We start from the raw sequence: 25,569 nt of genomic DNA, 5'->3' as shown, positions 1-25,569 counted from the left end.
TTTGACTATGCATCGCTTTGAACATTTTTATCTAGATGAGACTCACCAGTTAGCCTAACATGTCTTTGACATTTGGTAGCATCCAGAGAAAACCCATGCATCTGCAACCCCCAGGGAGAACATGCAAACTGTTCTAACCTTAATCCTTCTTGCTATGAGGCAACAGTGCTCACCACTGCACCTCTTCCACAAATCCTCAAATGTTGAGTAACTATGTCCACACTCAAGCATGAAATTTTTGTAGTGCTTCCATCTCAGATTTTGAATTTTGCAACACCTACTATTAATATGTCTCTTTCCCATCCCTACTGTGTCTCACAGGAACAGTTAACTATGTGACTTGGGCAGGTTTGCCACCTTATTGGTGGTGAAAGACTGCATAACAGTGAAGCTGGGCCTCTGTCATTCAGCCAAAATAGCTCTCACCCAGGACTCTGGAGTGTTGTATCTGATGTTACGATGTGGGCACTGATCTTTTGGGTTCTCTGGGTTGTAGGATGTATGGATTGAGCTTGTTCCACCTCAAAAGATGCACCACTGGATTTGGTTCTGGGGAGTCTGGAGATACGATCAATAATTTAGGCTCTTTCTCAGTTTTTTTCAACCCATTCAGGGACAGGCATTTAAGAGCATACAACCTGGACATGTCACCATCCACCAGTCCAACACTGGACTAACAAAGTGAGACAGCATTTTTACGCCTTAAGCCAAATTAGAGCCACTGAGTAACTTGAAACCATAGTGCTGTGCCTGAACCCAGACATGAACTGCAAAAACATACAAGCTCCTTCTGGTGCCTGACATTTGATATATCAGCTGAAACAAGTATGAATAAGTATCAACATATGTGGGAAATATCCAAGAAGTATCAAAGCATAAAAAATTACAAATAACTGGCCACAGTCAAATAAATAATGAATTTCTTGATATCTTCTGTATTAATGAATCGTTAATATTTCTTTCTTATTTATTTATTTATTACTGGTGTTAATTATAATGCAGTTGTTGATTGCCAATAGCCTTAAATGTAACTACTGATAATCACCACAAAGGTGATTATTGTTGTAAAATGTATGCAACTGTATGTAAACCAGCGTGTCCACAGGTAGACCTTTGAATAAAGAAAACAAGGAACGCAAGGAGAAAGAAAAAAAATACGCGGCCGACGCTGATTGGCCCAAGCTTGCCCCTCGCGTGTCCCGGAAGTGAAAGTTGAGGGCTGGTGTGTGTGTCTGAAGGAATCTGTCGGTAACATTTTTTGTAGCGGGTGATTGGAGGTTTAGAAAATGGACACGTTAAATAAACTGAAGCAGTTTGACGCTTATCCTAAAACTCTGGAGGATTTCCGAGTGAAGACGTGGGGAGGGGCGACTGGTGAGAGGCTTTAATTTGTCACAGAGCAGCAGCCATTCATACATACAGCCTGTTAGCTGCAGCGGCTAACAACAAAGCTATTTGCTTCATTTCTCCTATCAGTGCTCAAATACAGTACACATGAATAAAGTTACAGTATTAGCATGCCTGTGGCAACTCAAGGGAAGCCTGAAATCAAGCAGAATAGATGTCTGTAATATTTACATTTCCGATAACAGAGTAGCGATGCAGCTAGCTCAGGAACAGTTGAGCATAAAGTGTGGGTGCAAATGCAGAGAAACCGGTTTAAAATCACACATTTTGAGGAGTTTGTGTCACAGGCTTTTTGTGAAGGACTTGTTGGGGATTTTTCATGATTTTACAAGACTGATGTCTAGTTTGTAATCATTCTCCTGTGGTTTTTATAGAGTAAAACTTTATTAATTCGAGAGAGGGAATTCAAGAGGTAAAAACAGACGTGAAAAGGCTTGAACTAAATTAATTATACTATGATGACAATAACATAAGAGATGGGACAAGCATCATTAGAAAGGTTATATGCAACATATCTATTACAGCGCCGTATGCAGACGTTTGCTTAGAGACAGTCTTGTTATCATGATGTGTGAACTACAACAGTATTGTGCAGTTTGGTAGGAACTAAATTGTGTAGAGGATGGTTTATAAATAATGTGAGGTATAGCAGACCTTTTAGTCTTTTTGATCTTCCAACAGGGCTATTGTTATTTATAATCTTGGGATTTTTTTAAACTGGTGACTGTTAAATGACTGTCAAAACACATTGTTTTGTGAATATGTAAGAAGAAGAGGGATGTATTTGTATCATCTAAACCAGGGGTGTCAAACATAAGAATCACAGTAGACAGAGGTTCGGCTCACATTTGGACCTTTGTGTTTTCCACTTTCATCGTTTTTCCTCAATTGCTAATTCATTTGATTTTCAAACAGTTTTTGCTTTTGCTATTCAGATTTAGGGACTGAAAACTACTTGCTTAGATTTAGGGAAAGTTAGAACATGATCCTTGAAAAAAGAGCATTTGGGAGCATCAGTTCTGACTCACTGTTGACCCAGCGTGTCATTCAGTGATGCCAAAGGACAAGACCAAATTTCAATATCGCCTTGACACTGCTGCTTCACAGCAGTGCTAATCACTGTGCCACCATGCTGCACAATTGAGTACATTATGTATATTAAATGTATTCTGTAAATATTAAATGTAATGGTGTCAAAAAATATCTAGACCTAGATGTAGTTATTCAACAGAAGATCTTTGACTCAGCACTATCCAGTATTCCAGCTGAGCTGACTGTGGTGTAGGCTAGTTTATGAACTTATTAGTGCCATATTATGTATGTATATATGCAGTCTGTATATGCCAGAATTAGGTGATATATGAATATTGGATTACTTTTGGAAAGAAGGTACAAGTAACAATAATGCTGCTTCTTTTCCATGTTATTGTTGTACACGTATTCCTTTCATGTAATCACTTGGTTATAGTTCAGAGTTTTCTCATTATACAGAAATGTGATATTGTGTGGTGTTAAAATGCATACTTCCTCTGTCTCTGCAGTGACCATAATCAGTGGTGTCATCATGCTAATCCTGTTTGTCTCTGAGTTGCAATACTATCTGACTAAAGAGGTGAGTTTATCCACTTTATTTTGATGTCCTCTTTAGATGGTGTCATCCTCCACCCTGTGAAATTAAACCCAACACCTGGCACACAAAGTAAAAAATAACAGGTTTTAGTTCCAAATCTGTTTTTTTACACTTGTTTCTGAGCTTCTACATGTGCAGGCCAGTGGTCTAATCAAACTGTCAGAAAATTCATTAATAGAAATTTCACAATTATTTTTGAATGTGCAAATTCTAGATAATATTCTAGAACTAGAGCTAAATCTTTTCAGTAAAATGTAAGAAAATATTTACTGCCTTGTCTCTAAATATGATGATTATTTTTGTTCTTGTTCTCATATATGATACCAAACGAATACTTTTGGTTACAGCAGGCAACTTAAGTCTCATACTGGGGCTTAGTGCAGTGTCTCAGTTTATTTCTCCTTGATAAAGTAAATTTCCAATTAAATTTCCATTATGAATGAATCCATATTTATTATCTGCAAAGAACCATAATCATAAATCTGGTTTCCTCTGATACCAGTTAACTGACACTGATGACGTGGTTTCCAAGATCCTGATTGTGTTAATTTTTTCTACCGATGATTAAAGGTACAGACTGTGGTGATAAAGGTGGCCTGAAATACCTGTTAGACTGCTCTGATGAGTCTGCACATGTAAACAGTGAAATAGACTAAAAGTCTACACACACATAAGTGTGAAGGACAAACAAAAACAATTTTTTTCCAGGGTTTTCTCAGAAACTCTACTGTGTTTAGTGCAGAAATGAAGACTAACTTTCTGTTTCTTTGGTGTTTAAAAAAACAAAAAGCATCAGAGATAAATTGTTCCCTGACTGATTAAATACGTTTGTTTTAACTGGTGTTTCTGTTTTACGTGGATGACTAAGTTAACAATCACCTGTGCCCGGCAGGTCCATCCTGAGCTGTATGTCGACACGTCACGGGGAGACAAACTCAAAATCAACATCGATATTATTTTCCCTCACATGCCGTGTGCCTGTAAGTTCTCTTTTCTCAAGAAGCTCCAGACTGATGAAGTTAGCATGCTAATCATATCATATGTTAATGATAAAGACCTACATCTGCTTTTTCTCTTGGCAGATCTTAGTATAGATGCAATGGACGTGGCTGGTGAGCAGCAGCTGGACGTTGAACACAATCTGTTCAAACAGCGGTTGGATAAAGAGCTCAAACCTGTCACCCAGGAGGCAGAAAAGCACGGTAAAAGCTGATGTTACGCTCACCATTAAGGTGCTGATACTGCTCAGCAGATTGGACAGTGTGTGGAGGTGTGCATATTTGGTTTGGCAGCGCAGTGGATTAACAAATAATGTGATGATTTTTTTGTTAGATTGTTTTTGTTCAGTTTTTTCCTTTGTTTGTTTGCTTGTTTTCTTGTTGCAGAGCCTCTGCATTGTAAAATTCTCTGGGCATAGTTTTAAAACAGACGATGAGTCAGCAAACTCGTTCCATTTTCCTGCTTATTTTTTTTGCTTCTCAAACATAAAAACATTCCAGTGATGAACATGCATCACTGATACACACATAAGATCTGTGACTTATTAATGTTTCCAGAGTCAGAAATATTGAGGAATTTTATAGTTTTGTCACTCCCTAAGAAAATTAAGAAACGTATGCTCACAAATCCAGAAGTCAAGTTGCTTCTCGGCATTCTAGTATAGAAAGCACCACTGACTGTGGGGAATTTTGGGAAATTCCTGTTAATGGAGCATCATTGGTCGACTGTTTCACTCTCGCTAAGGTGGATGTTTGTTATTGGCAGAACACTAAAAATGAAAGATTCCAATTGGGGAAGCACCACTTGGGAAAAATGTTTCCATGGAGTGTTTTTAATTCCCAGATAAAGGAATGCATGGTGAAACTTGTTGGGAGTGTTTCTTTTTTTTTTTTTTATTGTGCCAGGAGAATGAAAGCATTCTGAAAATGATTTACAAAGAGAGTGTCTTACAGTTCTTTGATGTACAGGGAGTGCAGAATTATTAGGCAAATGAGTATTATGTCCACATCATTCTCTTCATGCATGTTGTCTTACTCCAAGCTGTATAGGCTCGAAAGCCTACTACCAATTAAGCATATTAGGTGATGTGCATCTCTGTAATGAGAAGGGGTGTGGTCTAATGACATCAACACCCTATATCAGGTGTGCATAATTATTAGGCAACGTCCTTTCCTTTGGCAAAATGGGTCAAAAGAAGGACTTGACAGGCCCAGAAAAGTCAAAAATAGTGAGATATCTTGCAGAGGGATGCAGCAGTCTCAAAATTGCAAAGCTTCTGAAGCGTGATCATCGAACAATCAAGCGTTTCATTCAAAATAGTCAACAGGGTCGCAAGAAGCGTGTGGAAAAACCAAGGCGCAAAATAACTGCCCATGAACTGAGAAAAGTCAAGCGTGCAGCAAGAAAGGGTATAAAAGAAGAAAAACTAATGACATGGCCTCCTTGTTCACCTGATCTGAACCCCATTGAGAACCTGTGGTCCATCATCAAATGTGAGATTTACAAGGAGGGAAAACAGTACACCTCTCTGAACAGTGTCTGGGAGGCTGTGGTTGCTGCTGCACGCAATGTTGATGGTGAACAGATCAAAACACTGACAGAATCCATGGATGGCAGGCTTTTGAGTGTCCTTGCAAAGAAAGGTGGCTATATTGGTCGCTGATTTGTTTTTGTTTTGTTTTTGAATGTCAGAAATGTATATTTGTGAATGTGGAGATGTTATATTGGTGTCACTGGTGAAAATAACTAATTGAAATGGGTATATATTTGTTTTTTATTAAGTTGCCTAATAATTATGCACAGTAATAGTCACCTGCACACACAGATATCCCCCTAAAATAGCTAAAACTAAAAACAAACTAAAAACTACTTCCAAAAACATTCAGCTTTGATATTAATGAGTTTTTTGGGTTCATTGAGAACATGGTTGTTGTTCAATAATAACATTATTCCTCAAAAATACAACTTGCCTAATAATTCTGCACTCCCTGTATAAGCTCATATGTATTTCTTCTATAGAAGACCTCAGTCAACAATACTGTGAATGCAGGAGGCACCGCTACTTAAAAGCTGTTTGTGGCTCTTATAATATGGGAGCAGTTGAACCTTTTGTTTTGCTTAGATGCTGCTCAGGTCTGTTCTGATATCAGATTTCAACTTGAGGATGATCATGGTCAAAGAATTGACTAACAATATTGTTGCAGTATCTATAGAAAATTGGAAATATTTGTCAGTTTCATCTGTAACTTTGCTTATGTGGTCTCATTATTAACCTCAAAATACAAATATATGAAGATGACAAGAATCTGTACAAAAAGAGCATTTCTTATATTTTTTATAATATTGTCATATTTGCATTACTGACAGGATATTGGGTCTCTTTACTGACATATATATATATATTAGGGGTGCAACGATACACAAAATTCACGGTTCGGTTCGATACTTTGGTGTCACGGTTCGATATTTTTTCGATACAAAAAAATGTTCATGCCTTTTTAATTTGTCATTTATTAAAATTATAAATATATATTTTAACTCAAAAGTACAGTTTTTAAATTTAATGTTGCTGAAACAAAAGTAATTAAAAAAATAAATATATCACTGTGATTGAGGAATCACTCATCTTTGGAAAAGAGAGTTTATTACGGAGAAATGGCTCTTTCCAAAATAAAAGTTATACTATACGCTTCTTCTGGGCTATATTCTCAGCAGCATATTGTAGCGGGTCAGGGCTGTTCGGGGTTCTGTTTGTATAGTTATGTTTTGTTTATGTTGCCATAGTGACGGGTGACGCCCTCTCGCTGCGACGGTGTGTCCTTTCGGGGTCAGAGGGCGCCCTGTGTGTTGTTGTCGTTGTTGCTGTGCGGTTGCCACGCTGAGCAGTTAGCTAGCGGCAGTGTTCTTCTGCAGATGTCAATAAACGGCTGTGCTCCCTGGTTAGCTCACGGGAAGCAAGACCAAACGACACCTCCGTCTCCTCGTTGTCTGAGCTCGCCACATTGGTGTCAGAAGTGGGATGATGGTGGCACCCCATGTTCTGACCCGAGTGACTTTTCCCCCGCCGGTCGTGACCAGCCTGTGCACCAAAAGAAGGCACCTGGACATTTGCAAAGTGAAAGCAAAAAACAAGCGCAAATTCAAACGCGATTTCAATATGTCACATATTGACAGTGGCTCACCGATGCCAATGACATAATTACCCAGCTACATTTCCGAAAGAATGCAAAAGCATTGACATATATTTTTCTTCCTACAATAGCCCGACGGGCAGGGCAGAGATAGATTTTGGTAGCCCGACTGGAAAAATCGCTAGCCCCGGGACGTCGGGCTAGCGATTTTGCAAGCCCTGTGTTACAGGCATGGCCCTTTAAGGATGAAGCCTGATGGGAAATGTCTTCGGGATGTGTGTTAGCGGGACTGCCTGGTGTGTGTGTGTGTGTGTGTGTGTGTGTGTGTGTGTGTGTGTGTGTGTGTGTGTGTGTGTGTGTGTGAAGAGAGAGAGCGGAGAAGGGGGAAAAGTAACGGTTAGCTACAGAAGAGACGGAAAGAAAATAAATAAGAGGAATATAATAACTCCCTCGACAGCCAGAGTTGTGTCGGCGATGCTCGCTGTGAGTAAACTGTTTCAGCCCACTGTACGCGGTGTTCGTGCCTTAGAGAAGAAATAAAGTTCGGTGAAGCAGTTTCCTACGCCTCCTTCGATCTTTTTGCTAGCGGAGTTGACCTGTATAGTAAGCTGTTGCCGGCTACGAGTCAGTTACGGAACCTTCAAGTAACTGCCAGAGGTTTCCTTACTACGGTTCGGGGCCGCGGATCTGGCGCGGTAACACCTGTATCTGATTGAGGAATCACTCATCTTTGGAAAAGAGAGTTTATTACAGAGAAATGGCTCTTTCCAAAATAAAAGCTATACTATACGCTTCTTCTGGGCTATATTCTCAGCAGCATATTGTAGCGGGACAGGGCTGTTCGGGGTTCTGTTTGTACAGTTATGTTTTGTTTATGTTGCCATAGTGACGGGTGACGCCCTCTCGCTGCGACGGTGTGTCCTTCCGGGGTCAGAGGGCGCCCCGTGTGTTGTTGTTGTTGCTGTGCGGTTGCCGCGCTGAGCAGTTAGCTAGCGACAGTGTTCTTCTGCAGATGTCAATAAACGGCTGTGCTCCCTGGCTAGCTCACGGGAAGCAAGACCAAACGACACCTCCGTCTCCTCGTTGTCTGAGCTCGCCACATTGGTGTCAGAAGTGGGATGATGGTGGCAGCCCATGTTCTGACCCGAGTGACTTTTCCCCCGCCGGTCGTGACCGGCCGGTGTGCCAAAAGAAGGCACCTGGACATTTGCAGGACTTTGTGTGGGGCAATGGGGTCATCGGGGACGACTGACCCCTTAGGTGGGGGCTATGTAGCGGGTCAGGGCTGTTCGGGGTTCTGTTTGTACAGTTATGTTTTGCTTATGTTGCCATAGTGACGGGTGACGCCTTCTCGCTGCGACGGTGTGTCCTTCCGGGGTCAGAGGGCGCCCTGTGTGTTATTGTTGCTGTGCGGTTGCCGCGCTGAGCAGTTAGCTAGCGGCAGTGTTCTTCTGCAGATGTCAATAAACGGCTGTGCTCCCTGGCTAGGGAAGCAAGACCAAACGATACCTCCGTCTCCTCCTTGTCTGAGCTCGCCACAATATTAAACATATCAGGTCCCCATAAGGAGAATCATGTGCTAACGGCTGTCTAAATGACCCGGGTAAAGTTTGTAGCATGCATGCTTGTTGTCTGCTTCCACTTGTCTTTGCACTAGGATGATGTCAGCGTAAATGTGCAGTCATATTCGTTGTGTTCCCACTAGTGCTGTCAGCGTTAATCTCGTTGAAATGACGTTAACGCCACAACACGGCAAATCTCCGTTAACGAGCTACCCCTGCGTGGGGCTAGACGGCTAACACGTTAACGAGCTAACTGCGCACTAACACACTAGTTCCCATCCATGTAATTGAGCATTGCATGGCACATCCAACATACTGTTTTACTTTAGTCCATGACCAAAATAATTCCAAACGCCAGATCTGAATGAGGGTGGGGGAGGTTCAATTTGCCATGTTGCAAGGAGAGCTTAACTTCTGTCTCGCTAGCTTGCCCTGCTCTCTTCCTTCTGATGATGCTGTCTGTGTTGAGCACTCAGTGGATCTGCGCTTGACAGTGCAGCCTAGGCGGAGTAGTCGAACGCAGATTCACTGAGCGCTCAACACAGACAGCATCGTCAGAAGGAAAGCTGATAAAATAAATTGCAAATTTTGTATTGTTCGATACATATGCGTACCTAACCGAAAGCACTGTATCGAACGGTTCAATATCGATATGAGTATCGTTGCACCCCTAATATATATATATAAAACACACAACTATGTAATTTAGAAAGGGTTTATCTTCCTCAGAGTTATGTGCTGAAGTAGGGATGTTGTTTGGCTGCTAATCATCATGATTATTTTGTGTTTTATTGTTCAGAGCTCGGTAAGGCTGATGATGGTGAAGTGTTTGATCCCAGCACGCTGGACCCAGACAGATGCGAGAGCTGCTACGGAGCTGAAACTGAAGATCTCAAGTAAGACACAAACACAAACTGCTCTTTCTGTCTCTGTTTACTCTGTTTACTGTATGACCCTGTGTTAACTCGCCTTGGTTCTTCTTGGTGTGTGTGTCCAGATGCTGCAACACCTGTGATGATGTGCGCGAAGCGTATCGGCGGCGAGGCTGGGCGTTCAAGAGTGCAGACACCATCGAGCAATGTAAAAGAGAGGGTTTCACTCAGAAGATGCAGGAGCAGAAGAATGAAGGCTGTCAGGTTTACGGCTTCCTGGAAGTCAACAAGGTATGAAGTCTTACACGTCATTCTTAATAACATGGCAGGGCTGTCAAAGATCAGCAGGCTTGTTATCTCTCGGGAGGACATCCAGTGTTGAGAACGAGAATACTACTGAGATGAGTAGTCATCAGTAGTATGTCATACCTGGGATGACACAACTCAGAAAGTCTCAGAATGATACACAACTGTGTAACTTTATGTTGACGTAGCTGGTTCTTGTATTGCAAGATCCAGAATTTCCAGCCTATGAAGAAACTGTTTTGAAAGTTATTAATAGACTTACATAAGTAAATGTCACTCTTATTTGTCTGTGGCTTTTAATTCGCCGTTTCCTTGAGCACCAGTTTCAGTCATGGCCTTATTTGCCTAATGCAGCAATGTTGTTCCCTGTTATTGGGACCACTGTGTGGAAGATGATCTGAGATGATCTTTGAGCAAAGTTAAAATATAACAAGATAATATTGAAAAAAAAAATTAATGTAGCGTTTTTCCAAGAAAAAGTTTAACAGGAATAATATGTTATAAATGGAACTGCGGTTTAAACAAAAACTCCTTTGCAATGCTATCACTTGACATTTTTATCAAAGTGAATTTAATAAATGGATATATCTATGTATACATATGTCTTATGTTTTGTGGTGGGGTTTTTTATGCTTTAGGTGGCAGGAAATTTCCACTTCGCTCCAGGAAAAAGTTTCCAGCAGTCTCATGTCCACGGTAAGTTGCCACTCCATTCAGCTCACAGACACACCTAACCAAAGGTTTTTAACACCCTTAGTTTATTTTTATTTTACTAATTGGCAGAGCTTTGTAAGTAATTATAGTCAGAAGCCCAAAATACCTTTAAAAAGCCAGAATCTATAGAACTGTTGGCATCTAAGATAAGCATAAAGTTTCTAAATAAGAAGCTTTTTGATGAATTGATGTTTCTATAGGCAAAGACACCCAACATATTTTATCACAGACAATTCAGCAGTGATCTGAGACGAACACTGTAGTCTGGAGTGTTTCACCTGAATTTCATCACTGCGCTGTTTGAATGACACCTAAATTAAACAGAAAGAATCACTGTGAAGTGACTAGCAGACAGGTTTACGACGCTATCATAAGGGTGTTTATAAACCTTTGATGGGTATGTTTGTTCATCAGTCTCTCTGTCTGTATTTATTCATTTATCCAGCCATCCATCAATCAAATGTCCACATTGAGCCACACATCTAAATCTGTTCATTAAAAACAGAAAATCATGCACAATAAGCTTGCTTATTATTTTACATTTTTCAAAATGTAAAATAATAACAATAAATATAAATCATTTTGGCTTTAGTATTTATTACTTGTGAAATAAATATGACAGCAATTTGTCACTATTCAGACTGCTTTGTTGAGAATACTCAATTTTAGCTCAGTGATGAAGATTTTGACATACAGTAGCTGGGATTGCTACAGTGCAGTCAGCTGATCTTGTCTACCAATACAGGATCTGAGACACGGACTCACCGGTCAGCGGATACAAAATGTAAATTTAGGCTATTTCTTTTTTTGAAAAAGGCAATGGTCAGTGTGTTATATTATCTAAAATCCATTAAGTTCTGAAATCTTCAGTCTTTTATTTTGAAAAGGTTTTATGATTTCACAGGCAGAAAACAATACATTCTGTTATTCATGCTTTGCAATTAATGGAAAGAGGTACGAGTGACACTGCATGTCATTCGTGTTGTTTTTCATGCATTAGCTGGGAGTTTGACTGAACCCACATCAGGTTTTACAAAGCTGACTGCAGTGTTTCTTGATGGGGGTCATATTCTGTACTCAGAGGTTTCTCTTTAGAAGATAGCTGAACTTTGAGTTTGTAGATAAACCAAAGTTTTTTTCTGGAGCTAACAAAGCTGTTCTGAACTGTTCGTAGCAAGTTTATTTCAGCCAAAGTGTAATTTTCTCACCATTTTACCTCTCACGTAGTGTTTGTCTACATTTTTATTCCTTTTATTCATTTCTTCCTTGTGTTTCTGTTGTGTTTGCCATCATTGTGTATGCATTTTGCTCATTATTGTGACTGGAAGTTGTTTTTTTTTTGTCTGCCTGCTAAATGTTTCCCTCATATGTACAGTCACCCCATGAGGTCTAAGACACTTGTTACTATTTATGCTTTGACTGGTTCATTTAGTAAAATTGCTTATGTGTACTATCAGGATGTGGAAGTTGGACTTTTAAAAATGTTCTGTTTCAAATTAAAATGAAACATCTTCAGCTAAGACACAATAACAGTGGGTTAGGGCACTTCTTATTCTCATTGATGTCTTAGACCTCATGGAGTACCAGAGCAGGAAATTAACAGTAGCCAGCTACCACATGCTAAAAACATTTATTTTTATTTGGCAAATCTGCCACAACACTACTTCTGATCTGACTCTAAAACTGTCTGAATACCAAATTTAAAAGTATAAAGAATAATGTGTTTTAGTAAAAACCTGGCTGGCTGGTAAAACAGTGAAGGAAGCTGACGTTTTACTGCACTTTCCACTGTTGATTTTAGTTTCCTATCTGGAACATAAAACACTGACCTTTGTTCTTAAGTTGCTAATGTGAGATCATGACTGAATCTCAACGGTGTAATATTAAATGCTTATCAGAAGAAACAAGAGACAAGAATCACTTGAGGACTGTAAGCGAGGCTGTGGCTGAAATAAACCAGCTTCATCCTTACTCTGGTCCCAAATCATCTCCAGCCTGGACTGACCTTAAACCCTCTGTACTGTGTGTGTCTGGGACTGCACAATTACTCCGACAGGATACAAACTGTTTTCTAAATCACAAGGGGCTCAAACCTTTTAGAGCTGACAAATATAATCCTCCTCAATTGGATATTTTTCTGTGCTGTAAATCTCAAGCTTATAAATCAAAATGTATAATGGAGTTAAGCTTTTAATACTCCTAAACAGCCAAACCACAAACACAAAGAGCTTGTTTTCATTGCCTGAGTTAAGTTATTAGTTTCTTAATGCTATAAATCTAAAAATATTAAGCATAAAAACTCAGTTTGTCAAAGTTGTGCAGCCCCTACTGACACGCCCAACCACATTAATGTAACATGGTTTGCTGTCTACCTGCATTACTATTGTGACTCTTTTCTCTTTTTTCTGTAGTGCACGCTGTGGAAAGTAAGTCCATCCTTTTTTGCAGATTTTATTTTTTTTATTCTTTTGAAGAACAGCTTTAATGCAGTTTATTAGCCTGGTTATTGTTACATAAATAGTTGCACATAATGAAGAACACTGCTCAAAAAAATGTGGGGAAAACACATTAGCTAAAGACACCCTGAAAAACAAAAGTGAAAAAGGCTCAGCCATTTTTCCAAAATCAAACCCAGGACCCAACACATCAGCATGAGGTCTGACAATGGGTCCAAGGAGTTCATCCTCATACCTAAGGGCAGTCAGGGTGTTTTTGCCTAACCTGTAGAGCTCTGTGTGGCTTTTCTGGGCCCTTTCCATATTTGCCATGTGTGCTTAGCATGTACTTGCTCTCATCTGTGAAAAGCACAGGCCACCTGTGATGGGTCTGCCAATTATGGTATTTTATGGCAAATGCCAGTCAGGCTCCACGGTGCCAGGTAGCCTGTTTTTGATTGCCTGGCTAGAGACATTCAGACCAGTGCCATGCTGGAGGTCATTTTTTTTAGCTCTGGCTGTCATCATCCTGCTTCATCACAAAGGAGCCGACACCGGTTCTGCTGATGGGTTAAGGACCTTCTATAGTCCTGTCCAGGTCCCCCAGAGTAACTGCTTGTCTCCAGGAATCTCCTCCATGCTCTTGAGGCTGTGTTGGGAGACGGACTTCTGGCAGTGGCATGTATTAATGAGCCATCCTGGAGGAGTTGGGAGTACCTGTGCAACCTCTGTAGGGTCCAGGTGTCGCCTCATGCTGCCAGCAGTGATGCTGACTCTAGCTAAATGCAACACTAATATAACAAAAAACTGTCAGAAATGAAAAAGATGGGAAAAATGCCAGTGTCCTCCACCTGTAAGACTAGGGATGGGTATCGTTTAGGTTTTATCCGATACCGGTGCCAAATCGGTACTTTTGAAACGGTGCCGGTGCTTAAACGGTGCTCGAACCGGTGCTTAAAGAACGGAGAACACAAAATTGGTCCAAAAACCTCTCATGTTCAGCTGTTTATTTGTAAAAAGATAACAATGTTAGCCTTTTCTGCAGCTATGTGGCATATATGGCATCACTCTTGGCTGGAAGCAGTGCTTAAACAATGGAAAAAAACACAAACTTTGTCCAAAACCTCTCATGTTTTAGCTGTTTCCACTTTTTTCTTTGGTCATTTTAGCCTTTTTGGCCAGGGTGAAGGAGCATCTGCCATCAAACAAGAAGACAGCCGCATGTAGCTATGATGATGTTTGCTGTCACCTTACATGCATTAATGTAATAAGGTGGTTAGCTACTCAAACGTAAATTACACACGAACAACATGAAGCTACTCATGCAGAGAAGAACGGCTGCTGCCTGCATCATCATCCGTCATCATTCTGCTACACTGGCAGGGCTAGGGGCCAGGACTCTATTCTTCAGGTTTTTGGGGGATGTTGCTCCGGGTCCGATAACTGGCAACCCACCCGACGTGCATGGTGTGAGGTCTCGCAGCAAGCTATCAAATACGGCGCATTTCTGGGCTTTAAAAAAACGCTATGCGTCGCAGCTGTTTAATCGGATTCTTGGTGTTACCTCCTTTGACAGTATCACAGTATCAGCTTAAAGCACTGTTGCAGGCTGCTGAGTTTGCATATTTTGCTGTGAAGTACAGCCAGACTTTTGACCGCTTCGCCTTGGACATTTTTAATCTGTGGCTCTGCTCTAACAGAACGTACGTACCTGGCCCCGCCTACTATCCTCGGAAACGTAAAATGATTGGCTAAAAGTGTATCACAGCTCAGGAAAAAAAAGCACCGAAATAAAGCACCGAAATGTGCGCTGCTTTTCGGTCTGGTTACTACCGTTTATGTCAGAACCGGTGCCATCATGGCACCGGACACCGGTACCCATCCCTATGTAAGACCATTCTTGTCTTGGATGTTGTCTCATTGTTGCCCCTCTAGTGCGTCTGTTGTTAATTTCATTAAAACCAAAGCAGCTAAAACTGGAGTTTTACTGACTTGATGATGTTCTCTGATTAAAGAAGTGTTCCTTTAATTTTTTGAGCAGTGTACTTACTGTGAATATATATACCTATGCTATAATTAAGCAATATGATGAAAAAGCAGAAACTAAAAACACAAGTGTTACTTCTAAGGGGACCTATTATGCCTTTTCTGATTGGCTGTCATACACACTCACAACAAATTAGGCTTACAGGGAGCGGGAAGGGAGAACTTCAGAGAGAAGGCGAACTGAGGAGTTGCACTCAGTATAAGATGAATTATTTTTGACTGTAAATAATGCAAAACTACTGCAGTAGAGTCCAAGAAAAAAAACACATGGAGCAGGAATAAAGCAGAATCGGCTCCCTTTAAGTCAGCATCATCTTTAAAGTTTGAAAATGGAAAGATTGTGTAGGTTCAACATAACTCGACTTCTGTAGACTGCTCCTCTTCTTTGCTTGATGATCGAAGCTCCAAGTTACATTGTGTATAATAATGGCAAGCATCTGTGGACCTAACATTTCTGGTCTCTGTGCTGTTTTAGTCCTCTGACTGTGTATGAGAAGTAAAATTTCAAATTGATCAAATACATAATGGCACCTATTATACTGGACCAGGCTTACAGCTTGTATAAGAAAAAAGGTATTTTAAATATGCTTTTCTGAATTAGAAGAGGTATTACTTTTTTTGTCATAAAATTTACTAAACCAGTACCTTTATTACTGCACATACAAGTACTAATTGCAATAAAGGGGTAATACATTACTGCTAAGCATGTGGTGAACTCAAACCTTTGGCATTTGCTTTTGTTTGCCCTGATCAGCTTCTGCACTGTGCAGCTGTCACTTGTTTGTGTGATTGTAGTTCTTCCAAAAAGGTGACGAGTTTGTCTGTGGAGCCATTGTAGAACTTGCTGCTTGTCAGTCCCTCTAAATCCAACCTCCTTACCATAAAAGTGCCCTAAATTTATCCCATTTTAGATACTCCAGTATTTGACAGATATCTACCAACTCTGGAATGAACTTTTGTGCCAGGGAGCCACAGATTCATCCACAAATTGAGTCAAACAGCTGAACAAAGGGGCACTACTCAATCACACAAGCTGATTTGAACACATTTTATTTCATTTACTACACATGGCCTGTATTTGCATTTTTTTTTTATTTTAACTTTTTAGTAAGTGATTTAAAGTGGTTTTGTTTCTTTTGCAGTACACGACCTGCAGAGTTTTGGCTTGGACAATGTAAGTAACATATTTTCTTGATCATTTCTCATAATACATACTGCAAGTATGTTACAGTCCAAGCTATCTGGCTGTTTCAGCAGTGAAATTTTATGCTTATTTCTAGTTACTCAGAGAAATTTCTGAGATCCGCTAACTTGTAATCTCTCTTTCTACAGATAAACATGACCCATCTGATAAAACACCTGTCGTTTGGTAAAGATTACCCCGGTCTTGTTAACCCCCTGGATGGGACTGATGTCACAGCACCACAGGGTGAGTGATACAAGTTTTTGTTTTTAATATCAATAGTGCTGCTGACATCAAAGCAGGAGCAGTCTGGCACTTGCTCTCAAACGATTCAGGGTTTACTTCTCAGATTAATGTTTCCAAGTTGGACTAACCTGTCAAACAACTGTTCAGTGACAAATTGATCAACAACTCCAAACTCTTAACTGTGGTTAGAGATGTGCCATTTGTGAACTTCCAGGTTTCCGGTCATGTTTAAAATAGAAGGTTGGCTGGTAACCAAAAGAAACCAGCATTGATAAGAAAAAGTATTTCCCTGTTGTGTCACTGAACTAAATATAATTGCTTTTGTTACAAATTGTTTGTTTATTTTAAAGGCATCAAAAAGTAAATCACATGCTCCCTGAAAACCATTTCACGAATTTGAACTTTTATTGACAAAACTAGACTGTTGGCTGAGAACATGGCAGCACTGAATTGACAGAAAGCTGTGACTGGAAATAGTTGAAGAGTCCCATTGTTGAATATTTGTATATAGGTCTTTCCTCTTGTCTTCAGCAGCGAATACCCATACCAATGGCCATAAAAGTGCCGAACGTCCCTCCACTCTGCATCATGGTCTTTCCTACTCCTCCCATGAGTTCCCGGCCACGCATGCCGATCCTGGAGAGAGAAATAACAGTCTTACTTTTTATTCATGTGACCTAGAGTGAGACACTCCATATTTAGCCCCAAGATTGATACATGTTAAAGCTTTCATTTCTTCATCTAGTTGAAGCAAGCAACATTTACACCAAATTTAAAAATTCCATATATGTGAGCATAAAACACATTTTTAATAAGATTGTTTGCAATTATTGTAGCAAAACATCTTGATGCACAAAATGCACTGTCTGTATTTACCACTTAGAGCAGCACAATACTGTTACATCTTATATAAATAGTTTGTTCCCACACCAAATTCAAACCTACCTGAGACAGGAGAAAGTACCAAACATGGCACCAGCAGCCATTCCTACTGCAAAACCCATCATGAAACCCATTTTGACCCGATCAAAGCAACTTGGCTGGGTCTGGCCATATGGACCTACAGCCACCGGCATCTACAGAGGATTGCAACAACAAAAAAACAGGTTAAAGACCAGCTAGATAAATTATCTTCTTATGTATTTGTTCTTATTCAAAAATTGTAAAACAGACCCTCTGGAATCCTTAATTCACTCTGTGAAAAGCAGCTTGTGGTAGGTCTACAAATGATGACTTGTGAGATTATAATATTTTCTAATTTCATCAATATTAGCTATTTTATCTGCAGAAACAGTGGCAACAGAAACACTCCAGATTACAAAGCCATATGAGTAAATGCACTAAAATTACAAAAACTTATAGCATATCATTTTTGTTGACCATTTGATTAGATTAACCAATGCAAGTTCTAGATTGCAACTTATGATTCACCATTTCTGAAACTCAGGGCTGATTCTAGTATTCAAATGTTTTGTCTGATAAAGCTATTCATTCCCCCTTTTTGCCAGGAGAAAAAGCACTTCAGTACCCAAATACATGAACTGTTCAAGATGTTTTTCCTCATGTTAGCCATAAAAATGTAAACATCGTGAAAAAAATCTCAGCCAGCACTGTCAGTAAACGTAATCTTCTTGGCAATATCAGCCAACAATATTATCCCCATATGAGAAAATTACATGTCGGGTTGTACTCTTCTGAAGAATATTATTCTTTAAGTGGCACAACCAGGGCTTTGAACTTTACTTGTGAATTCAGGTGTCAGAGGCTTCAATGCCTCTGATTTATGTCAAAATAGAAAGAAAACTAGTGCTAGAAGAGCAAGATAACAAATAAAAATAGTACAGTGTATAATAACAGATTGTATTTATGCACAAGAATGATAACAAAAATAACTAAAAATTGTGTTAAAGAAGAGTAAAGATTGAGATTGTATAAGAGTAGTGCAAACTGCATTAATATAAATCTAAGAATAGCTGCAAGGATGTAGGTGAGCAGCTGTCAGGGGTAAATGTTCAGGTTGAAGCTTGTAAACAATCTCAGATCACTGCAGGGTCGTCATTGCAGCTCACAAAGTGCGGCAAGAACCTTGTTGAGTTTTTTGGAATGAAAGTATTCAAGTATAACAATTATGTACAAAGTGTTTTGGGTTTCTTTGCCTTAAGGTCACAGAGTTAACCCAGTGATCCCAGTTGTACACGCGTTCCACTACTCTGCAGTTACCATCAGCAATTAGTCGTCACCCTTTCCAGCTGTGCGCATTTCTGTATGTTTACTGACTTTTTGGATACACTTGTGCATCGTTGCCAGTAAATATTATAAAAACATACCCGAGATTAATCTGTAATTTAAGTCACTCAAGTTAAAACCATTACAGCTTAAAGACATTTTAATCTGTTGCCTTGACTCGCATTAATACAAATCAGGTCGTAGACTTACTCTGTTTCCTAGCTGGGATGCTAGGCTAATGTTAGCTTGTCCATGCGTGTTAACGTTTGCCGTTTAAGGGCGCTTATGTAAGCAAAGATAACAAAGGAAAGTGTGGTCTCCTTTTTGCGAAACCTGTCAAATTCACCTTTTTCTCTCCGTGTGGTTTGTTATGTTAGCCTAGCATGCTAACGTCACCTGTGGCCTTGACAGATAGACGAGGCCTGGTCCCACCGACTGTGTGATTTCTAAAAAGAATGAGTCCGAAGTCACGCTTACCTTTAATTGTGTGTTTAAAACGGAGGGTGGTTTTTTAGATTTGAAACTTCAGGTTTCTCGTGAGTTTGCGCGCAGCTGCTTTTAAATGCCTTTCAAGCAGACCTCCATAACCGGATAGAGGAAGAAGGAAAAGATAGAGGAAGGTCATAAAGAGCTACAGTAACGTGGAGGGGGGAGCAAACAGCGCCATCCTGTGGTTGTGTTTTATTACAACATTTAATACAATTTTCCCATTTATTTCCATTAAGCAGCTAATTGTGTGAATGCATTCACACTATTGTGTTCTTTAACACATCACTGTTACTCCTTTGTTTTAAGGTCAGTTTTTTAAAACCTGTGGTGTAGATTTAATCCAAATTTAAATAATATGTTTTGAGTACAGAACCCCCTCCTGTAATTTTCAAGATTCTGACAAAAAGCTTTACTAATCAAAAAACACAGTGCCTGTGATACAGAAATCAATCTTAGCAGCCAGCAGAAAGTGTCTCATTTCCTGAGGTATAGATGAGAAGTGGCACAAAGCTGAAATATAAAAATATTGTCAGGAGAAGGACTCTTCAAACAACTAGTTCTATGCATTCATTTGAAGTTATTTGACATGCTGTGATCCAGCTTTGTAAGCTTCACTGTGTGTGTGTGTGTGTGTGTGTGTGTGTGTGTGACTCTTTTTTTTTTTTAGGGTTTGACGTGTTGGCAGATTGTACTGTGTTGTAAACTGAATTAAAAATAGTCCTAAATATAAAACATGTCATGAACACTTATTTTAATATCTGAGACAATAGAATAGAGCTGTGGTTGGGTTTGAAGTCTAGATTTTTTTATTATGTTTTTTAATGTGACTGCTTTTATATTTTAATGGTAAAAACGTTCCTCCTCACAGCATCGATGATGTACCAGTATTTTGTGAAAATTGTTCCTACCATCTACGTGAAAACTGACGGCGAGGTTAGTCGAACTGTCTCTTTATGTTTACTCTTCAAATGCACCAAAAGCATAATATGTGATTTTAAGAAATTATTTAATTAAAAAAACAAACAAACACATAAATTACAGCCTGGATTACTCAGGTTTTTGTTGTGTTTTGGTTTTCCCTTTTTTCACCAGGTGGTAAAAACAAACCAGTTCTCAGTGACCAGGCACGAGAAAGTGGCCAACGGGCTAATAGGAGACCAGGGGCTGCCAGGCGTCTTTGTTTTATATGAGCTGTCACCCATGATGGTTAAATTCACAGAGAAACACAGGCAAGTTGTAACAGTAGCTTTCATTATTGCTGACCGTTTTTCAAACACGATAAGTTTTTACATTGTGACTCTGCCAATGCAGTAAACCTGTTTGATTTAGTAGCTAGGTCATCTATAAGACTCAAGCTACCTTCATAGGCCGCATCCTTCGAAGGACCCGGCCTTCACAGTCTACGTGGGCCGGGTCCTTCGAAGATCGGCAAGGCTGTAAGTGCGAGGCTGTGAAATGGGGACGGTCTAGCCTTCAGATAGGCTGGCGAGAATACCAGGATATCATTATGTATTTTTTGCCAAATCTAAATACCAAATAATTTCTCTCTCCCTGTTCAGGTCCTTTACACACTTCCTAACAGGAGTTTGTGCCATTATTGGAGGAGTATTTACAGGTCAGTGGTGCTATTTACATATGCTTTGTGTTATTACCTGTGCAATAAAATATGTATATATTATTAAAAATGTAATCAAACTGTGTCTCTGTGTTTATCCTGCCTCCTGACCTGTGCAGTGGCCGGTCTGATCGACTCGCTCATCTACCATTCAGCTCGTGCCATCCAGAAGAAGATAGAGCTGGGGAAGACATCCTAACAGCGCTCCCCAGTGGCCTCCACGGTGCAACACAGACCAAGACAATGACAGAGCCAGAAGGACGGAGAGAAGAAGGGCAGAAAGGTGGAGGGAGAAGTTTGAAAGCGGGAGCACAGCTCTCCATCTCTCTGTCTTCTCTTAGGTCGAGGGAGAGAAATGCAGAGAGAGACAGAAGTTTTAAATCGTCCAGGTTTTAAATTTCTCTGCCTCTCTTTTTGTTCTTGAAAAAGTCTGGAGAGGAACTTGCGCGTTTTTGAATTTTCCTCTCCACACAGGACAGAGACAGAATCAGAGGTTGATTTTTCTGTGATTGATTACAAGCACAGCAGCAGATGCACACCCAGCCTCCGGGGGGAAAAAGGACCTGCGCACCGGTCCACTGTCAGATCACTACACCGAATGATTGTTAGAGAATCGTGGTTGACCCCAGTGTCTAGAGGAATGAGAAAGACAGGCCATCTATCACTTATTCACTTCATGTAACCTGGACTCACTGATGACATTTTATAAAATTGAAGCTCCAGTAGGCCTTAAAAGTCACAATCATGTAAAATACAGTTCGTGGTCTTGGTCTTCAAACTTTTTGAGATTACAAACTCATTATTTTGGTTATGTTTGTCTTATTTTATCTTTCTTACTCTCAGCAAGTTCCACAAAAAGAGCTAAACCAACCATGCTCCATTGCTGCCAACTGGCTGTTTTGAATAACAGTTGTAAATCAAATGAATGAAGCTAACTAACCAGCTATTTTAAGAAATAACTGGGCAGTTGTTGTTTTTTTTTTAGTATTTTGTATTTAGATAGTCACACATTTGTTGCTTTTGGTCTTTTCAAAAGGGATTTATTGACAAGAAAAATATTAAATTTAGCCTGACTTGCGAATTCTCATCACATGTTCCCTTTATGTCTGTTTCTGTACAAGTGAGAAGATGAATTTAGTGTTTAAATATTGCTAAAATGTAATTAACCCCTCTGTCCCTCCAAAAAAACAGACTCACGTTAACACCTAGTTGATTCCTGAGATGCACTTTCCCAGTATATTAGTTTCAGTGTTGTTCCTGTGTTGAATGTCTAAAAGTTCAAATACAGCGCATAAACAAAATGTCCGGTGAAAAGATGAAAAATGTCATTTTCACCAATTTATTCTGGCGATGTGGCCCGCAGGTCTTTATCAGAGCTCGTATAAATACCCTGGCCATGTTATAAACCAAGCAAGACCTGAGTGGAGTAAAACACAGGCGTGCTAAATAGATGACAGAAATGTTTCAGTGTTGTATAAATGAAAGCTGTGTAGCTGGGAAAAAATGAAATGATAAAATCAGAGCACTACAAATATTCCCACATAATTTAAAGGCACTATGTAAAGACGTCTGATTTTTCAATCTGCTTTTTTCAGTTGACTTAAAATAGCCTCATGTCGGTGTCCTCCCTCATTATTCCACCATCAGAGGCAGCTGTCTCAGATACTCACCCCTCTTTCGGCACAGCATTAGAACTATTTGAATTGCTGAACAATAAATAAATTCAAAGACGTGATTAAAATTTTTACTTTCTTGCTAACAGTTATAACATTTAATGCCTCAAAACTATTACTGGAAGTTGAAGGAGTCATTAATTTAAAAATTCTACATATGGCGGCTAAAAAACAGATGTCAGGACTGATTCTCTGCCCACCTGATACCCGAGGAGGGAAAACTAATGGGGATTGAATAAAACTCCCTCGGATTTACTGCTGGAATATTTAAATTGCACCGTTTCCATCTGTCTGACTTTCATCAGGTTTACACACATAGGGACACCATCTGAGTCTGAGGATTACTGGTCTGAGGTTAGTGTAAGAACTCGACGCTATGACATCTCACCGGGTTGGAAAGAAAATACAAAGATGAATCACAGTGTGTGGTTCTAATGACACATCTTCCAGACTGCACTCTACGTATCCTCCTCTCCTCAGCATTCCCTTGACCGTTTTAGTCATTCAACTTTCTTCTCCCCCTAAACCTGAACAGTGAGATTTGGTCACATGACATTTTATAGTGACTGTCAACAGAAAATTGTTGTAATTCGTTTACGGTTATAGAGGAAGTTGCCTCCCTAGAGGCCAAAATGACCCCTGACTCTTCCCATAATGTGACTTGGAAATGAAATCTTTCCCATGATTTTACCATCATTTTTTGTTTTCGGGATATGTGCAGATGCACTGATCACTGCCTCAGGAGAGGGGCTGAATCCAACAGTTCAACACTTTGAACACAAAAAAAGATATTCTTGAATTAGAGTACCGAGGGAAGCGGTTGATTTGTTGAGGTTTGTCTATTTCTCTCATACAACGGGGTAACTAAAAATAAATCTGCTCACTTAGACTGCGGTTAAATTATTGTTTGTTTGTGAAATGCGGATGTTAAAAATTTGGTGCAGCCAGTAGCTTTAGATGACGATATTCCTCCTCATCCCCGTGACCCGAGTGTTATTCTCATCCAAAAGCTTCAGTCATTAAATGAGAGGGGTCAGCAGGCAGCTTCAAACCACAAGAAGAGAGCGTGTAAATGTTGGGTTGAGTCTGACTGTGTTCCTGACTCACATGTTGAGTCACCATGTGGTGTCCAGATGTTTCTGCCAGTTTGAACTTCGCCCCTGTTGTTTATTCTGAAGATCATCAGACTGAACCGAAATCTGGGTTTGAAATTGTTGGTTTGGAAACGATCTTTTCAGGCTCGGCTTACATCAATGATGAACAATTTCAAGAACATGCTGTGAGCTTTTTTGAGCCTTGAGTTGAACTGAGGTTTTAGTTCATTTCATAATTTTGGGGGAAGACCAACTTTCAGTCCAGTGTTGGGTATCTTTAGCTTTAGATTCTGCAGCTTGGAACTGGGAATCAGAAGCGCTCCCTCCTGCTGTGTTCAAGGAAAGCTGGAAACCCTCAAAGTCTCACTGGACCTCTAAACTCAAAGTTCAGTTTTCTGTCAATGCAGTGTTGGCCAAAAAAAGTCAGTTGCAAAGTCATTACCAGATTTCCTCCCAGTATTGATGTTTGTTTATGCAAATAACTTCTTCACAGTTCTTACTTGATCAAATCTCATCAAACTGTCCAAGTTTAAACTTGTTCTCAAATATAGTTCAAGTTATACCCACCTTCTGTTTTAACTGTTCCACGTATTGAGTCATGATGGTCTTAGGAGGACGGCAAAACATGGTGTGAATCTGTGACTGAAGCTCATGTCAGTGTGGTGGGTCCTGCTTGTTATGACTGTATACTCTAAGGATCTCTCTGTGTGTAAAAGCTTCTGAAATCCGGTTGATTTTGAAAGATCCCGGTTGTTCTCAGTTGTTGATGGTTGTTTGGTTGCACCTTTTAACATCATAATCAGGGGCAGGGGTCGTGTGTGTGTGTGTGTGTTTGTGTGTGTATGTGAGAGAGAGGGAGAGTGACAGAGAGAAATGTATTTATATTTTGATTGTCCTCAAACAGTTTTTAAAATGACAGACAATAAATGTTGAATACACCAGCTTCCACTGTGTGTGGGTTGTTGTTGTTGTTGGTTTTTTTTTTATTCCATCCATCCGTTTTCCTAACCTCTTATCCAACTGAAGGGAGTGGGGGGATAGAGTTGATGCTAGAGGCAGGGTACTCCCTATACTACACACCCCCCACGTCCACAGCCAATTTAGATCTAACATGCGTGGACTGTGGGAGGACGCCGGAAAGCCTAGAGAGAGGGGACGGTGCCAACACTGCATCACTGTGCTGGTTTTAATATTGTAATGTAATCTTAGTACAGTCTGTACAATTAATCAAATCAAACCAGAAGCAGAATTTGGATCTTTCAAAGGGAGCTATTATACTTATTTTGAGCTCCATGGTTTGGTTCTTGGACTCTAGATTAGCTTTACATGGTCAACAGTTCAAAATAATCCTTATTTATCTTATGCCTTGGTGTTCTTGTGTGGAGATCCTAAAGACAAACATGGGCACAGCTTCCATGTCCGAAAAATTAAACCAGTGCTGAAGTGTCTAAAACTTGCATCCTATCTGAAAGCCACCTGATGGTGATAGCTGTGGTTCCAAAAAGACTTCCTGTCTTATAGAAGTCTATGGGAAAGTGGATCTTATCTTGACCTCTGTTTGTTTATGGGCTCAGTTTCTCATTTGAACTCATCCCGAATGAGAAATTAAGCCTGTTATATTAAATTTCTGTCATACTATGTTTAAAAAATGGAGGATTATCTGTGCTATGAAACACTCAATGGCTAATGATTTGTCGCATCAAACTGTTTGCATGTCCAGTTGAAAATCTCTGAATCCCTGCATTAGCCCCATGACAGGCTGCAAGGACTCAGAGATTGGGCATGCAAAAAATTTCAAAGGATTCAAACCAGAACCTGTGAAACCAGTAGGTGATGGAGCTACATCCATCTTTCATACCATCTGTGGTGCATTTTCTCAGATTGTCCTCTGAAACAAGCTGTTTTACCTCCCTCTCCCTTTAATCTGGCTTTCAACTGATT

At 39.9% G+C, this 25,569-nt stretch overlaps 2 protein-coding genes across 3 annotated transcripts; one reads left to right on the top strand and one right to left on the bottom strand.

The window, feature by feature from the left end:
- The first annotated feature begins 1,197 nt into the window (after positions 1 to 1,197).
- On the top strand, positions 1,198 to 24,574 carry ergic3 (ERGIC and golgi 3). 2 transcript variants are annotated; one of them, XM_040003735.1, is made up of 14 exons: positions 1,198 to 1,374; positions 2,949 to 3,019; positions 3,930 to 4,017; positions 4,120 to 4,239; positions 9,529 to 9,625; positions 9,727 to 9,892; positions 10,546 to 10,603; positions 13,033 to 13,047; positions 16,245 to 16,276; positions 16,435 to 16,531; positions 20,115 to 20,179; positions 20,339 to 20,475; positions 20,806 to 20,861; positions 20,981 to 24,574. In XM_040003735.1, exons 1-14 carry the CDS (start codon positions 1,287 to 1,289, stop codon positions 21,058 to 21,060), a joined length of 1,170 nt encoding a protein of 389 aa, XP_039859669.1. In that variant the 5' UTR covers positions 1,198 to 1,286; the 3' UTR covers positions 21,061 to 24,574. The 2 variants fall into 2 exon arrangements, with proteins under 2 accessions (XP_039859669.1, XP_039859677.1); XM_040003743.1 differs by lacking the exon at positions 13,033 to 13,047.
- Positions 16,186 to 19,372, bottom strand: romo1 (reactive oxygen species modulator 1). The gene is made up of 3 exons (XM_040003752.1): positions 19,235 to 19,372; positions 17,477 to 17,607; positions 16,186 to 17,167 (listed from the first exon to the last, which is right to left on the bottom strand). The coding sequence occupies exons 2-3, from the start codon at positions 17,605 to 17,607 to the stop codon at positions 17,059 to 17,061; spliced, it is 240 nt and encodes a 79-aa protein (XP_039859686.1). The 5' UTR covers positions 19,235 to 19,372; the 3' UTR covers positions 16,186 to 17,058.
- Positions 24,575 to 25,569: the final 995 nt, after the last annotated feature.

Source organism: Simochromis diagramma, unplaced genomic scaffold (assembly GCF_900408965.1).
Source record: "Simochromis diagramma unplaced genomic scaffold, fSimDia1.1 OVJJ01000320.1, whole genome shotgun sequence".
Lineage (NCBI taxonomy): Eukaryota > Metazoa > Chordata > Actinopteri > Cichliformes > Cichlidae > Simochromis > Simochromis diagramma.
The sequence above is the reverse complement of the archived record's forward strand: the minus strand, read 5'-3'. Positions and strand labels throughout refer to the sequence as shown.

What these genes read in the sequence shown, in the direction of transcription:
- romo1 (XM_040003752.1), bottom strand. Translation starts at nt 17,607, where the DNA reads ATGCCGGTGGCTGTAGGTCCATATGGCCAGACCCAGCCAAGTTGCTTT. An exon ending in GGTACTTTCTCCTGTCTCAG is followed by an intron (nt 17,168 to 17,476) that starts GTAGGTTTGAAT and finishes TTCTCTCTCCAG; the next exon opens with GATCGGCATGCGTGGCCGGG.
- ergic3 (XM_040003735.1), top strand. Translation starts at nt 1,287, where the DNA reads ATGGACACGTTAAATAAACTGAAGCAGTTTGACGCTTATCCTAAAACT. An exon ending in GCTTCCTGGAAGTCAACAAG is followed by an intron (nt 9,893 to 10,545) that starts GTATGAAGTCTT and finishes TTTATGCTTTAG; the next exon opens with GTGGCAGGAAATTTCCACTT. An exon ending in ACGTGAAAACTGACGGCGAG is followed by an intron (nt 20,180 to 20,338) that starts GTTAGTCGAACT and finishes TTTTTTCACCAG; the next exon opens with GTGGTAAAAACAAACCAGTT.